This window comes from Paramormyrops kingsleyae, chromosome 14, assembly GCF_048594095.1.
Source record: "Paramormyrops kingsleyae isolate MSU_618 chromosome 14, PKINGS_0.4, whole genome shotgun sequence".
In the NCBI taxonomy this organism is placed as follows: Eukaryota; Metazoa; Chordata; class Actinopteri; order Osteoglossiformes; family Mormyridae; genus Paramormyrops; species Paramormyrops kingsleyae.
The window spans coordinates 5,154,572-5,169,496 of NC_132810.1; the positions used below are offsets into that span (position 1 = coordinate 5,154,572).

General features: G+C 47.3%; 3 protein-coding genes across 4 annotated transcripts; 2 read left to right on the forward strand and 1 right to left on the reverse strand.

Moving 5' to 3' along the window:
* The first annotated feature begins 1 nt into the window (after position 1).
* ppp2r3c (protein phosphatase 2, regulatory subunit B'', gamma) lies at positions 2–3,335 on the forward strand. Its single transcript, XM_023828780.2, has 13 exons — positions 2–175; positions 411–535; positions 621–725; positions 824–936; positions 1,058–1,155; positions 1,482–1,552; positions 1,661–1,793; positions 2,062–2,117; positions 2,238–2,313; positions 2,396–2,532; positions 2,615–2,752; positions 2,826–2,885; positions 2,960–3,335. The coding sequence occupies exons 1-13, from the start codon at positions 109–111 to the stop codon at positions 3,143–3,145; spliced, it is 1,365 nt and encodes a 454-aa protein (XP_023684548.1). The 5' UTR covers positions 2–108; the 3' UTR covers positions 3,146–3,335.
* On the reverse strand, positions 3,267–10,908 carry fam177a1 (family with sequence similarity 177 member A1). 2 transcript variants are annotated; one of them, XM_023828783.2, is made up of 5 exons: positions 10,684–10,908; positions 6,963–7,136; positions 6,792–6,858; positions 4,378–4,475; positions 3,267–4,273 (listed from the first exon to the last, which is right to left on the reverse strand). In XM_023828783.2, exons 1-5 carry the CDS (start codon positions 10,759–10,761, stop codon positions 4,073–4,075), a joined length of 618 nt encoding a protein of 205 aa, XP_023684551.1. In that variant the 5' UTR covers positions 10,762–10,908; the 3' UTR covers positions 3,267–4,072. The 2 variants fall into 2 exon arrangements, with proteins under 2 accessions (XP_023684551.1, XP_023684553.1); XM_023828785.2 differs by lacking the exon at positions 10,684–10,908 and adding an exon at positions 7,633–7,769.
* On the forward strand, positions 9,850–13,792 carry fbxo33 (F-box protein 33). Its single transcript, XM_023828779.2, has 4 exons — positions 9,850–10,727; positions 11,566–11,676; positions 11,763–12,430; positions 12,553–13,792. Exons 1-4 carry the CDS (start codon positions 10,315–10,317, stop codon positions 12,816–12,818), a joined length of 1,458 nt encoding a protein of 485 aa, XP_023684547.2. The 5' UTR covers positions 9,850–10,314; the 3' UTR covers positions 12,819–13,792.
* Positions 13,793–14,925: the final 1,133 nt, after the last annotated feature.

The window sequence follows — 14,925 nt, forward strand, 5'->3', positions numbered from 1 at the left end:
AAATAGCCAATCAACAGACGCAATAGGACACGACAGGGAAGTCTAGGAGAACTGGCAATCTTATAACTGAATTTTAAAAATATTCATGCCGAATAAATCGGTATTAATATGTCTAATGATACGGTGCGACAATGGAAAGAACTACTGAAAAAGAAACTGGCATCTGCACAAAAGGGTGAGAGTACGCTGTGATTGTTTTTGAGTGCTGGAATTTCAGTTACACAGTATACTAGGCTAGCTGGCTATTTAGCATCAGCTGAGTGCTTGAGCCCGTCACACATCGCTGACTGCTCAGCTGGAATGGCTGTGTCCCGCATGCATAAACCGGGACTTGCCGGCAACTTTAAGTCGGTTTGTTCTTTTATTATCGTTGAGGTTAAGGTTTTCGTGGATTACACATTTATTGGCAGATGAGAGGACAGAGGAGGAGAAGAAGGAGGATGAACTCCGACTGTTTACGAAGTATTACACAGAATGGAGGGGTGGCGACAAGACTGACTCCTCTTACAAGAACATACCCCGCTTTTATTACCGGGTACTTACGACGCCGACCCGGTCACTGTCCCCCTTGAAGGGTCTTATTTTACAAGGTGATGGTCATCTTAATGCGCTTCTTACAGCTTCCTGCCGACGACGAGATTTTGCTACAGAAACTGCGTGAGGAGTCCAGAGCCGTGTTTCTGCAGAGGAAGAGCCGAGAGCTTCTGGACAACGAGGAGCTACAGGTGTGGTGTCTTCCTTCACTGTGTGATAAAGCCTGAGTGCTTTTGCAGAGATGATGCTGTGTATGTCCAATATGCTGATTTTTCCTCTTCTGCACCAGAATCTGTGGTTCCTGTTAGACAAAAACCAAGTGCTTCCCATGGCTGGGGAGGAGGCCATGATCAATTACGACAGCTTCTTGAAGGTTGGAGAGACGGCAGGAGAAAAGTGCAAGTAAGTGCAGCCAGCTTGCAGAATTTCAGGGTTCAAAATTTTTAAGGTATTACCTTTTTGTTGGTTTAGCGACAGAAAAGCAGATATTCCTGCCAACACTCTCTCTGTTTTCTCCCACCAGACAGTTCTTCACTGCAAGAGTTTATGCCAAACTTCTGCACAATGACCCATATGGACGCATATCAATAATGCAGTTCTTTAACTATGTCATGAGAAAAGGTTTGTCTTACAAAAAGCAAACGTATAGAGAGAATGGAAGCTGTTCTTGGAGCAGGGTTGCTGAAATCCATTTCTGGAGGGCCGGTTTGTAGATTTCCCTGCTCACATACACCTACTAAACCTGCCATTTGGCTGGTAAGCTGAGTAAGGTGTGTTTGAGGAGGGAAATATGGGAACTGTGTGGTGAACTGGCCTTCTGGGACCAGATTTGGGGAACCCTGACACAGAGTGTCTACTTGGCACACTAATTGGAATTGTGAGATTTACTCACTCTGTTCTTGTGGCATAGATTAAAATTTGGTACCACTGTGATACTTTCTCCCCAGTTTGGCTTCATCAGACCCGGATTGGCCTGAGTCTTTACGACGTGGCAGGTCAAGGTTACCTCCGCGAGTCGGTAAGCATCGTCAATATTAGTATGATGCTGATTTTAAGCCAGTGAAACGGATCCATTCTCCCAAGTCCCCTTGTGTGCTTCTAAGAGTCAAAACCTGTCTCATGGTAGGACCTGGAGAACTACATTCTGGAACTGATCCCCACCCTGCCCCAGCTGGACGGCCTGGAGAAGTCCTTCTACTCCTTCTATGTCTGCACCGCCGTCCGCAAGTTCTTCTTCTTCCTGGACCCGCTGCGCACTGGTCTGTGTTCCACAGCGTTCCCCACCCTGTGCTGTCAGTGGCTGCTGTTGTGTCATTCAGACTCTTCTTCCGAATTCTTGGATGCATTGATCTAAAGCCAAACCCTTCAGCATATCAGTTAATCCTTTAATGTTACTTTAATGAAACCCAGCTGACCCATCGCACCTCTACCGTAGTAAGGCTTTGCCTTCTGAGAAGCCAAGGAATATTGTCCTCTGCTCCGAGGGGTCTTTGGTACAGCCTACTCATTCAGTTTTCTCTTACTCAGGAAAAATAAAAATTCAGGACATTTTGGCCTGCAGCTTTCTAGATGATCTTCTGGAGGTATGCCATCGCCCTTATATTACCTACGGAGGATTTGGAGTGGAGGTTCCCTTTAGAGCCACCTCCCTATTAACTTGTTCTCCATCTGAGTTGTGGTGTCTGCCCTTCCCTGCATTTCAGCTGCGGGATGAGGAGTTGTCCAAGGAGAGTCAGGAGTCCAACTGGTTCTCGGCCCCATCAGCACTCCGTGTCTATGGTAGGCAGACATGCTCATATCCGAGTTCAGGGCACCTAGCACACTAATCTGCTAAAAAGTGGTTTGTGGTTTCTACTCCCAGGGCAGTATTTGAACCTGGATAAGGACCACAATGGAATGCTGAGCAAAGAGGAGCTGTCTCGTTACGGCACCGGCACCCTAACAAGCATCTTCCTGGACCGCATCTATCAGGAGTGCCTCACTTACGACGGAGAGATGGTAAGCAGATATCCTTCAATATCCCCAAGTGGCCTTGTGGTTGGACGTGACACTCACGTCATGCTTATGTTGCGGTTCCCAGGACTACAAGACCTACCTGGACTTTGTCCTGGCGCTGGAGAACCGCAAGGAACCTGCTGCCCTTCAGTACATTTTCAAGATATTGGATATGGAGAACAAGGGCCACCTGAATGTGTTCACACTCAACTATTTCTTCAGGGTAAGGAATACAGTATCAGAGAGGATGGGACAGGACACAAGACAGCAGGAAATAACTCTGCTTTGTCCTCCAGGGAATCCAGGACCAGATGAAGGTGCACGGCCAAGAGCCAGTGTCCTTCCAAGATGTCAAGGTATGTGTACAAACTGAGGAGCAGGGGGCTAATTATTTTGTGCCCAATACCAATCAGTTTTCTCCTTGTAACAGGATGAGATCTTTGACATGGTGAAACCCAAAGATCCCTACAAGATTACCCTGCAGGACCTGGTGACCAGCGGGCAGGGTGACACCGTCACCAGCATCCTCATAGACCTGAACGGCTTCTGGACCTATGAAAACAGAGAGGTTCTTGTGGCCAACGACGACAGCAACACAGATATGGACGATACGTGACGCGGGCTTTTGTGTCAAGCAGCAATGCTTTTCAGTACTATGCAGGATATGTTGAGATGGACCTCCACACTCCAATATGGAAATACCTCATCAGTTAGAAAAGTACAACAGAATAAGCATATGACAGTTATTCAGTTTATTAATATGTATATTATATAAAATAAATGCATCTGTTTTCTCAGTTATAAAACTTTTAGTTTGAAATATATATATATAAATAAAACAAGTTTAATTTTTCAGTGATACAATAGAAAAAAATTAAACTATACTTAGGTCTGACCAGTATTCACTAATGACAAAGTACAACATTTTAAGGATAGACTTGCATCCTCAGCTGCTTTTGGCCATTTCTTTAAGCGAACATGCAGGAGAAGCAGTCAGTCTCTCTTCCCTCCGGGGTTTTCGTGTTCTCCCGTTGTCCAGGGGGGAGAAGCGTGGCAGCCGAGAACCCATAGAACAGAGGGGCTGGGCTGAACGGTTCCCCTGAGACGGGAGTCATGGAAACGGGGCCGCTGGCAGACCCGCAGCATCAGTGTGGCAAACAGTTATTTACAGAAAAAGATCAACAGAACACATCAATTACAAGATACCTGAAGAAAAGCAAATGACAATGAATGAATCACAGGAAGTGCTGTGAAACGCATCTGGAAGTCAGTCCTTTGGAAAGTTACAAGGAATTTCATCAAACATGAAAATAAAATTAAAAGGCTTCAGGAAAGCTAAGACACCCATGGGACCTTAAATCCCAAGTAACCCAGACAACCCTTTTGGCAGGTCAACCATACGCTGTACCCAGCACAATGAGACACACAATGAGAACACTGATCATGTTCTACAGCTGCTGTTTTAGAACAGCACCGATATGAGGATAAAGATGGGCAAGCTGCACAAATGATGAAAACCAAGCTGGCGGAGGTCACTGAGGGCTTAGCTGGGGATGGGTGCGGCGACCATGTTCATTTCCAGCGAAGTGTGCGTCTCCTCTTGCACGTCAAAGGTTACTTTAACGAAGGAGGCAGAGCTCTCTGGCTGCTCTGTCATTGGCTGCTTGCCTTCTGGGCTGAGCTTCTCGTTGAAGTGACGTTCTGCTTCCTCTGACAGCTGGTTCTCCTCCGCTTCTTCTTCCTCCTGCAGTGCCCGCCATTATCCAAAATCAGCACATTCTCTGAGGTGTGATGCAGCTCACAGTTTTCATTCATTCAGGAGGGTCACCCCTTGATCTTTCCACATACCTCTTTCTTGATCCTGTAGAACTCGTCAATCGCGTACTGGTATTTGGGCGTTGTGATGCCCAGCAGCGAGGACATCTTCTCCCCGAAGTAGTCACACACTGAAAGGCAGAAACAGGCAGGCACACTTGAAGAAACCCATCTGCTCTTGGGGGTCGTGCAGCCTCTGGCCAGTTCACCCCCAGGCACGGTGCCCAGCGACTCTCCAACAGAGTCAGGAAAATGGAATACCTGAGTGTGTAACTGAAAATCTTATCAGCAGGATAAAGGCTATTATACCAGGAAACTAGTTCATGTTTAGATGTCATGGTTATACCTTGATCAATGTTGTTGTGAATTAGTCACTATCTACTTAACAGGAGGCCATAGCAGCTACAGAAATGAATGGGGGGGAGCAGACTGGGGCCAGTTATTCTGTGTTGGTTGAACCAGATGCACTTCACCTTAATGTCCTCCAAGTATTACTTACACTAGATCACCAGCATTAAGAAGCAAAAGACAATTTTGAGAACCGGTGATATTTATGCAATGCTTTGCAGTCACATTTTACAGTTTTTACAAATATGTGACTCACTCTGATTTCTTGTTTAGACTGTCCTGCTTCCACAAGCTTGATTATTCTTTTCTGTCGTTAACTTTGCTTTCACCAACTGAAGCGACTCAACCATCTGGCGCACCCGGTGCTTACATTTGTTTCAGCTGTTCCCAGCGCACAAAATTTTAGCCCATGCATATATACGTAAATAATAATAATAGTAATAATGCATTTATTTCAGACCCAAGTAGCATATGTTTTTAGGGGCCCTATGGACCCCCAGAGCCACCCCTGACTACCAACATAATCCAAGTGCAAACTAAAACCATAGTAATGCAATTACCAGAAAGTCTGGCGAGTCAGGGAACCGACAGCAGCTGACAGGATAACGTGGTGTCATTACTGCCCATCATCCCACTGGCTGATCTCAGTGGCTGCCTTGATACGCATGGCGTCAGAGGAAGAGAGGGCACTGAGAAGCTCAGTGTCCAAGCAGCCTGCTGCATCTCAGCCTTTGTCGGCCAAATAAAGAGCTCTATTGTACTGCAGGGGAGAAACCACCCATGGCTGGACACACCTCTGTAAAGCCTAAGATGGAGCGTTCCACCCCTCATTGTGCAAATGAAGGAAAAACTAGCTGGATAAAGGGATTTTTCTTACAGAAGAAAACCCAGGCTTGGGTGTCGGCTGCTAACATTAAAAATAACTCCTGATCCTATGCCCTAGGTTTTGATGAATCCCTATAGTCAGAGACAACTGGCAATAAAATAACAGGAGTCACAGAAACTACAGGCATGTTTAAATTAATTAGTTACATTAAAAACAGTCCCCTGTGATGCAGCAAGGCTAGCTTAAGAGCTGTATGGTGCAGACAGCAAACACAAAACGCTTCTTGTTTCAGGACAATGACAAAGTGCTTAGCCAATCACAGAAAAGGAAAGCACAGCAGCCTAGTCTAGGCAGTTACTGTCTGTGATGGTCCCTCTTGTGGAGCAGGACTGAAGTTCACCAATTCTTACAAGGTAACAGACTCATCCAGCTGAGCTCTTGGTTTTTTCTGCCAGCTGGTATCGGACTCTACAAAGAGTCTCTCCTGACCTCTTTTACCAGACCATAATCTGTTTGTACTATATATTTTGCACTTTTTGGTTAATTGTCTTTCCTTGTTATTTGTGTATACGGGGTGGGCCAAAAGTAGATATATAGTTTCCGTTTCACTGATTGGGTCCTGTTTAGTCTCTTATGTGCTCAAACTGTCCTCTGTCAATGTTAATACATTCCTGCAGACTGTCTCTGACACTGTGACACAATTTAGCACACAAATCCCAGTTAGCATCGATGTCCATAATTGCTTGCGCGACTGAACTCCTTCAATTCATCCACTGTGTGGGGCTTCCTCTCAAAAAACTTTCTCCCTTAAAACGCCCCCCCCCCCCCAAAAAAAAGGCGCCGTGTCGCCCGACCCAACACTGTGGAAAGGTGTTGTCAAGGTAGCTAAAGTGTCATAGTGTCAGGGACAGGCTGCAGGAATGTATCAATGTTCACAGAGGACATTTCGAACACGTAAGAAACTAAATATGACCCAATCAGTACTGTAAAATAAAAACTGTATACCTATTTCAGCCCGTCCTGTATGTATACTGTGCCTTTTATAACTTTGTTCTATTTCATGTGCTGCTTGCAGGTAACTTCAGGATCAATACACGTCTGTCTGTCCACCTGTCTGTCATATAAAAGATATAAAGACTTTTGTGTTTCTTCCTGCTATGGCTCAGCAAAACGTTTCTGTGTTACTTCAAACAGCGAGAACAAACTGGAAGGGTTGCAGAAATCACACGCGTGACTGAACTGCAGTGTATGTGCTGGGCTGAAGGTAACTCACCTGACACAGTGGACATGGCCGCTCTCCACATATGAAACAAGAAGTATGGCCCCCACGTCAGCTTTGCCTGGAAGAAAACGTTAAGGGGTTCAGACACCTTGATACAACACATGCTACACATGCTACAAGAGGGTGGGCATTGTCAGGCCAACCAGACACAGGTCTACTCACAGGGTCTACTGTAGGTATGAGATCCTTCTTCTCTGGTTCCTCTTCTTCCTCATCTGTGCTGTACTCCTCCATGGTTTCCCCACCGGCAAAATATATGGTCCGACGTGGCGACTTTTGCTGTGGATTCCTCATCTGATCTCCCAGCTCCACATTTTCAAAGTCCTTCCCTGTGCTCTGATAGCCGGGACACAAAGAAAAATACTGAGCTATTGTAAGGGAGGACTATTCCCATTCGGTTCTGTATCGGCCATAAAATAAAAGAAGATGGCTTTAGATCTTATGGGTTGCCAGTCTCAGCACGATCGTACAGAAGATGGACGGGGCCGATCTAAGAGGAGCCAGTGGCAGAGGGAGCATGTCATCATCTACAGAAACTCTAAACAAGTGATATATTGTCACGACAGTGACGGACGGCTTCGATGCAAAGCCGTAACAAGGCAAGTCACGCAGTACACGAAACACGTAACATTAAATATTATCCCTTTCTCGGAGGAGTTATTACTTCACTGCCAGTTCAGTCACTTTGTTAGTAAAATTACGCACGCACTCGAAATACACCAAGACAAACTACAGACCCTGAGCGAACTTCCTATGGCGGAGCCCTCAGTTAAGAGGCTTAAATAAACTAACTTTAACATGGGGAACTCAAAGAAACCATTAAAATCGGCACCTTATCTGCGTCCATACTGGGCATCAGAAATACTACAGTTCCACCCGAAATTCGTGTCCGCGGTTTCTGCTAAGAAACCCGGATGTGACACGATCCGGAGCGCGCACGCCTCCTCGCGCTGTCCCGCACATATCTATGGTCCCGCAGACAAACACGGAAGTGATGTAAAAGCCAGCGTCGCTTTCACCTAGAATTTGGGAGGGGGGTAACTCGGGTGCTATGTGATAGTATACTGATTTATCAACGGAACCTATTAAGCTATGCCTTACCATGAGTTACATAATATTATGTAGCAGTTACTGCACACCAAGCAATCTGAAAAGCAGATGCTTTAGCATCAGTAGAATGTAACTTGAATGCTGTGCTTAATGTCACTTTGGTGATAGCGCCATTAAACATCTGGGGGGTATTCCAGAAAGCTTGGTTAACTTACCATTTGGTAAATCTTAACCTCTGGGTTGATATACCCCAAACCCGCATACCATGAGTATGTCGGTTCCAAAACACCTGAGAAGAGTAAGTTCAATCAACCTCCTATTGGTTACCCAGAGTTAATGCGCGTGCACCGTGCATACATAAAGACGCTTTCAATTGATCGCCGATTTCATGAGTCAAAATGGAAAATCAAAGTGAAAAAAAGAGAGCGGCATACTTCACAGAGGCGGAGTTGGAAGTTTTAATGCACGCATATGAGGAATTCAAGCCAATAATAATGAAAAAAGCAATACGGCTGCATCGGCTAAAGAAAGAGTTGGCTTGGCAAAAAATAACGGACAGAGTAAATGCGTGTGTATTAAATTGCAAATTTGACATCGCCTCCCCTTTTATTATAATGCAAAATAATTAAACACATAACCCTTCCGCATCCTTTTTACTGTTAAATCACTATGAAAGCATTTACTTTTCCTGCCATTCATTTCTTTAGGTTAAAATAACAATGTGTATCGACTAGGAATATATGGTTTCTTATTTAATAAGGTGTAATCCTTCTGGAGACAGAAGAACTTTGAGCCAAGTCAAAATGAAACACAAAAACATTCTGCAAAAAGGTAATTGATTACACGATAATTGATTACCTATACTTTGTGGAAAAAGTAATGAGTTTGATGATTTTAACAAGGCAAAAAATTAAGGATACAAAATCAAGTTACCTGCACATTGATACTATGACTAGATTTCCTCCGCTATCTCGCTGTACTTGTATAGTGACAATAAAGACATCTATCTATCTATCTATCTATCTATCTATCTATCTATCTATCTATCTATCTATCTATTAACATAGTCTCCCTCATTTATTGAAGGAGCTTTAATAGGAATGTAGGTGCCATCAATGCACCCAATTATGAATGAATGAATGAATGAATGAATGAATGCCTTTTATTGTCACTATACATGTATTACATGTATTCCAAATTACATTTGGAAACCCTGAAATAGAAAGTCATATAGGGAAGCATCAAGTGTGTGTGTGCAGGATGAATACATGTAGGCTATAGATATAAATAGTATGACTATATATTAAATATGCATCATAGATTTTACTACAAAGGACAAACCTACCACTCTGTGGAATTCCTCTTTAATAACACGCAGAGCTTTATGGACAGGGAACTGTACAAACGTGTGTAAGAAGCGTTAAGTACCAGACATACTGTGCGAACGGCTCTACACACAGTTGCCTTTCCTATATGCTCTGCGTCGCCCATATTGTACAAAAAATGCCCTGACGCAAAAAACCGAAGTGCTATGCACAGAATGTTTTCTGTGCTAAGCGCAGACCCGCGGTTTGGGTTTGTGACATTTGCAATATGCGGTTTCAAGAGATGTTAAGTAAATGAACGATTCTTTTGAAAACTGATAACGCTTTTTCAAATAATCATTAGGAAATGACAAGACATCAATACGCGGTCTTATAACTCTCTCCCGGCGAAAAAAACCTTGTATAATTTATGCCTCCACGTTCACAGGATCGTCATCAAAAGGGCACGCCATGCTCAGTAACCTTCTGCAACAAACTTACCCTGGAACATAACCTGCTCAGTAGCAGGTTATCTTCAGGGAGTAAGCTGCTATGGTTACGTACATACCCAGAAAGTTAACCTCCGTTTTTGGAACCGAAAGTTGAGGTTATCCACTAACTTACCCTTAAACTTACCCGGGTATGTCACATAACCTGCTTTCTGGAATACCCCCCTGAAACTTGTCGTTGCGTTTCGTTAAATAATAACAATAATAAAATATCCAGTGGCTTGTAAACTGGGAAACAGCGTAACTGCTCCCTCTACTGAAAACCACTTAGTATAGCAAAAATAACAAGGCTTCGGAATGACCCAAATGAGGCAATGTGGTGGGCTTTAAAATAATTGGCCAAATAATATACTTGGCTTCCGGAATTATTTAATTATTTCAGAATAGTATGAGAAACCGGGGATTCGATTTTATAAATTAGGTATTTTTTGGATTTAATTGCTGAAAATATGATTAAACGAGCCAGTACGATTGTTGTTCCCCCAAGACAGGAAGGGCTTGGTGCGCTCCAGTAGTATTGAAGGAAAAGCTGCCCAGCTTGTTTATTTTCACAGACGGCGAGCAGCGTAGAGGCGCAGGCCCGCACTGCAGACCTCCGACCGGTTACTTTTCGGTAATTTCCTCTAAGTAACAGTCCAGTAGCTGTTGGCCATGGCTCTGTGCGGGGGTGTCGGAGCCTTGGCCTTACCCAGCGAGCTCATCGTCCACATATTTTCCTTCCTGTCCCCCCGGGACAAGCTCCGGGCCTCCGCCGTGTGTTCCCGCTGGAGGGAGTGTCTGTTCTACCCAGCGCTGTGGACGAATCTGAAGCTGCGTGTCGGTGGCGGCACTAACGGCGGGGGCTCGGGGTCCGAGGAGACCCCCAAGCTGGAGTTTCTTATGCGGAAGTTCGGGTCCTTCGTCCGAGAACTGCAGCTGGAGTTCGCCCCTGTGGAGGGTTGCCTCCAGCTGCACGGAGTGGAGGCGCCGCAGAGCGACCCCCGCTTCCCCGATCAGTGGAAGGATGCTGCGAAGACCTACCTGGACCAGGTGCTCTGTGTGCTGCGCGGCCTCCGGAACAACAGGTAGGCGGCCGGGAGGAGGCGTGCGGAAAGCCATTTTCGACTGCGTCAGATGCTGCGCAAGGCCAGCCACTGAGCCGTCATGCGTGGCCAGTCGGGGTCTCGGCCCGGCCGGAGCGGACACCTGTCATCGGGGCGCGGTGACATGCACCAGCCTCGCGGGGTCCCCGTGTTTAGCCCGGATGGGCTGTTCGCGCAATTTGGCAGAGCATTGGGGGGGGGGGGCGTCTCTACAGTGGTTCCTGTTGGCAGCTGTTTGTGTGCCTGTCAGATGTAAACAGATCGGTCTCTCTCTTTTATTAACGTGCCCGGACGGGTGGCATTGGGCTCCGCATGCACCCGGACAGCAAAACCCGTAATTTTGTTAATGCTAAACTGATCAGATGTCCCCCCCCCGTAACCGCTTTCAGTGGTGCAGATATGTAAGGGGCATGTGATTGTGAATGGGGACATGAAGGGTCAACGCTCCGGCACGGAGCCCCCCGAGCCGCAATCTGGAGCCGCATTCCCCTGACCGGACGGAAATGCCTGGGTTGGGGCGCTTTGATCGCTATTGTATTCCCATTATTTACCTGGCCGCTTTTCATGCATTCTAACAGCAGCCGGTGCTAAGGGCACGTAGACATCTAACTGTAGAAATAAAGCAAATTCAGAGGGGAAATAGGTTGGCTTCGTGGTCCCGGAAGTGGAAGCGGCAGGGCGCTGAGGCCGCTTCCTGCATTCTCTTAATTGCCCTATAAGTCAGTGGGGTTTATTCGCTGCTTTTTTTTTTTTTTTTTTAAATACACAGGGTGACAGTTTAGAATATTGTTGATGGGTCTCTACTAATTTTTTTTGTTAGGAACATAAGGAAGCTTAGCATGTACGGCGACACCTGTATTCTACAGGACGAGGGAGTTTTGGACAGCCTTCATCTCAGCCAGGTCGACCAGGGTGGAAAGAAAATCAAAGAGTAAGTGCTTGTTATATTTATTAGTTTTTATTATTATTAATTAGAAAACAACTGTTACCTGAGTGTTGTATCGGCCTGTGCTTCAGAATCCAGCGGCTGTTTGGGGAAATCCTGGCTAATAGCCGTCAGCTGAACTGGCTGTCCTCAGCATTCATGCTGGGTATGGTGACTCCCAGCTCCTTGGCAGCCGTGTCCAACTCTAGCGCCGGATCTCTGGAGCACCTCAGTCTGCTGGACAACCAGCTGGTGCCGCTGCTGGGGGTGGTGGAGCTGGAGCGGCTCCCACACCTGCATTCCTTGGCGCTGGACTTCAGCGACTTCAGCGCCACCATGTGTCGCCTGCTGTCAGGCGGTGACCGCGCGCCCCTGCACCGCCTTTCCCTGCTGCTCAACGGCGGCGCCCTAGCGGGCAAGCCTCTGAATGGCACCCCAGCCGACGACGACTGGAAGGCCCTGGTGCGCCACAGCGCCAACCTGCGCGTCTACATCATGGCCCTGGACACCGGCAGCCAGCACCTGCTGGCCATCTTGAAGCCTAGCATTCCGCTGGAGAGGATCCACTTTGACAGCTACTCTGCCTCCACCAGCGAGGCCACGGTGGAGCTCATCTCTCTGCAGTACCACAAGACCCTCACCCATTTCACCCTCATGAGGGACGACAGCGGCTTCCCAGACCTCAGTGACAATCGCAACGAGGATCCGCTGGTGCTTCTGGCTTGGCGTTGTATCCATCTGTCTGTACTGGTCATCCATGGTGAGCGGTGTTGCACGGGGGCACAGGCCGGCACATTTCCATCCCCTCCCATTCTGTGTGGTACCGGGGCCTCGACGGACCCGCATACAGTACGGCTCACGGGCCTGTCTCTCTGTGCACAGGTTACACGATGTGGGCCCACAACCTCATCGCCATCTCACGCCTGCGTGGCTCCAACCTGAAGGTGCTGGCTGTGTCGGAGGAGAGCATCGACTTTGACCCGTACCAGACCTTCTCCGTGGAGGAAGACCCCGTGCACAACCTTATCAAGGAGGTGTCTCTGGGACTGGGCCGCGTCTGGCACCCCGTGATGGACGCCAGCGTCGTCCTGAGCGAGCCCACACAGCACTTCTACCGCGAGGTGCAGAGCTTCAGCGAGGGCATGTAACTCCTCGCAGCCTCGCCTGTCACTCTCCCCCTGTGTCCGCCCTCAGACCCCTCTCCCCCTGTGTCCGCCCTCAGACCCCTCTCCCCCTGTGTCCGCCCTCAGACCCCTCTCCCCCTGTGTCCGCCCTCAGACCCCTCTCCCCCATTCCCAGCCACTGACATTGCCGTCACATGTAATGCCTATGCTAAATGCTCTTTACGCACTAGGCCCTGTCTCATTTTATGTTTTTTTTTTTCCCCCCAATTTTTTTTTGTTTTCTGTAGTGAGATCTAACCCTTTATGTGCTGTTAACCCAGTAGTAGCTCTATATTTATATCTATCTATATATCTTGCTTCTGAAGAGTATAGTCGGTATTGGTTTAGTAGCTAATAAGCGTGTGTGGGAGGGGCTTCTCTGTCTGGCTTATGATATGTGCTGCGTTTTGTTCTGCTCTTATGGACGAGTATAGAGCTGCAGAGAGCTAAGGCTATCAGTTTGTCCATCCCTGCCTTTTTAAGATGAGTAAAATCCGTTGTACTCTTACCTTTGACGAGGCTTGCGTCTTCCGGCCTAGGACGGAGCACTGATGGCTACCCCTCTGGGTCTAGAATATTCTTTTTAAACCGCGTGTTAGCTCTTTGCGATGATCCTACGTTCAGGACGCTGGTCCTGCTGGTTTTTGTTATCTGGAAGCGCGTTTGTGTTGATGGGACCCGTCCACCCTGAACGCAGATGTTGGAGGCTGGACGCTAGGTCCACTGCGGAGCTCTGCAGGATTCCAGGGCTCCTTCTCAGCCGCCCCCATAGGGGGGGGAGGGGGGTCACTCGCAGTCCCTCGAAATACCTTTGGTCTGCCTCTGCTATCAGCCAGGCACTATGTGAGACTGTTGCGATGAGGATGACCACAATCCATGAGGCAGTTTGCCGGTCTTTCCGTTTGCTTGGGTAGTCTAGAGTCACAGTTGCCTTGAACGCCTCCTCCCCCCTCCCCCCCCCCGCCCACCCCCGTATCTGTTTCAAGGTCTACAGGTCTCATCTGTTGAGCTTTGGACAGAAGAACAAATTAGCTGGCCTGTTCTGTATCTCAGGTACTTCTACGATGAAGGCTGTTGTGCCATTTGGGGGCTGAGCTCACCTGAAACCTTTTTTTTTTCTCCATCTCTGTCATTCCCTCACTTTCGTTTAAATGGTGAACATCTACATTGTGTCTCTGAGACTTTTAAATGAGCTTCAATGGTATACTTGCTGTTTTAAATCTCAGTAAAGAGGGAACAAGGTGCTTTGGGGGGTTACAATGTAAATATGAATCTGGTAGCCTTTTTAATGGCAGGCCTGTAGATTTGGTCCTATAGCACCCCCTCCTGATGGCATTTTTCTCTTTGCTAGTCTAAGTGGAGCAGCGTTCCACTAAGGTACATCGATGGAGGTCAGCTGATCCCCATTTATTGTGTGTTGATAGACCATCCTCAGGAGGCACTGAATGGTTTGGTCCAAGTGTTGGCATGGCCTCTTTGGAGAACCTGCTCTGTAGGTCCGTGTCGATTGTTAGACCAAAGGAAGTTGACCAGTGTTCCTGACCCATCAGTCTGTATCGGTTGAGGCCGACGTGTGAAGAAGTTAAAGGCGCTGGGGTGGGGGGGTGGGGGGTAGGTGGAGGTTGTTGTTGGTCCAAATAACAAGGAGATCGACCTGGTTTCGGAAGAGCCCGAAGCGTTACTCTGGACATGAAGCCAATGGTTTACACATGACAGGCCCAGAGTAAGACAGAGCAGAGATGCGTGTCAGCAGGGAGATTGTTTCTATATAAATTTACAATTTTACTTAATCACACCAAAAAGTGATAACGGGTCGTTAAGTTGGAGGCAAGTGTTGCACGTGTGGAACTAATCAAATTCGTTAACTGTTGGAGCAAGGGGCGCAGCAGTTAATCCAGTTCCTCAAGCTACTAACTGAGGCGACTAATCTGTGCAGCCTGAAGTCACCTGGCTTTTGGTACCAAACCCCTCCCCACCCCCGTGTCAGAACCACTCTTCTGTTGTGCGATTTCACGTCTAGTGTGGTAGTAGCATCTGGACTACTCTCTTAAATTCCGCTCGCTCGCTCGCATAATTCTCCCGTGTGTGTTAA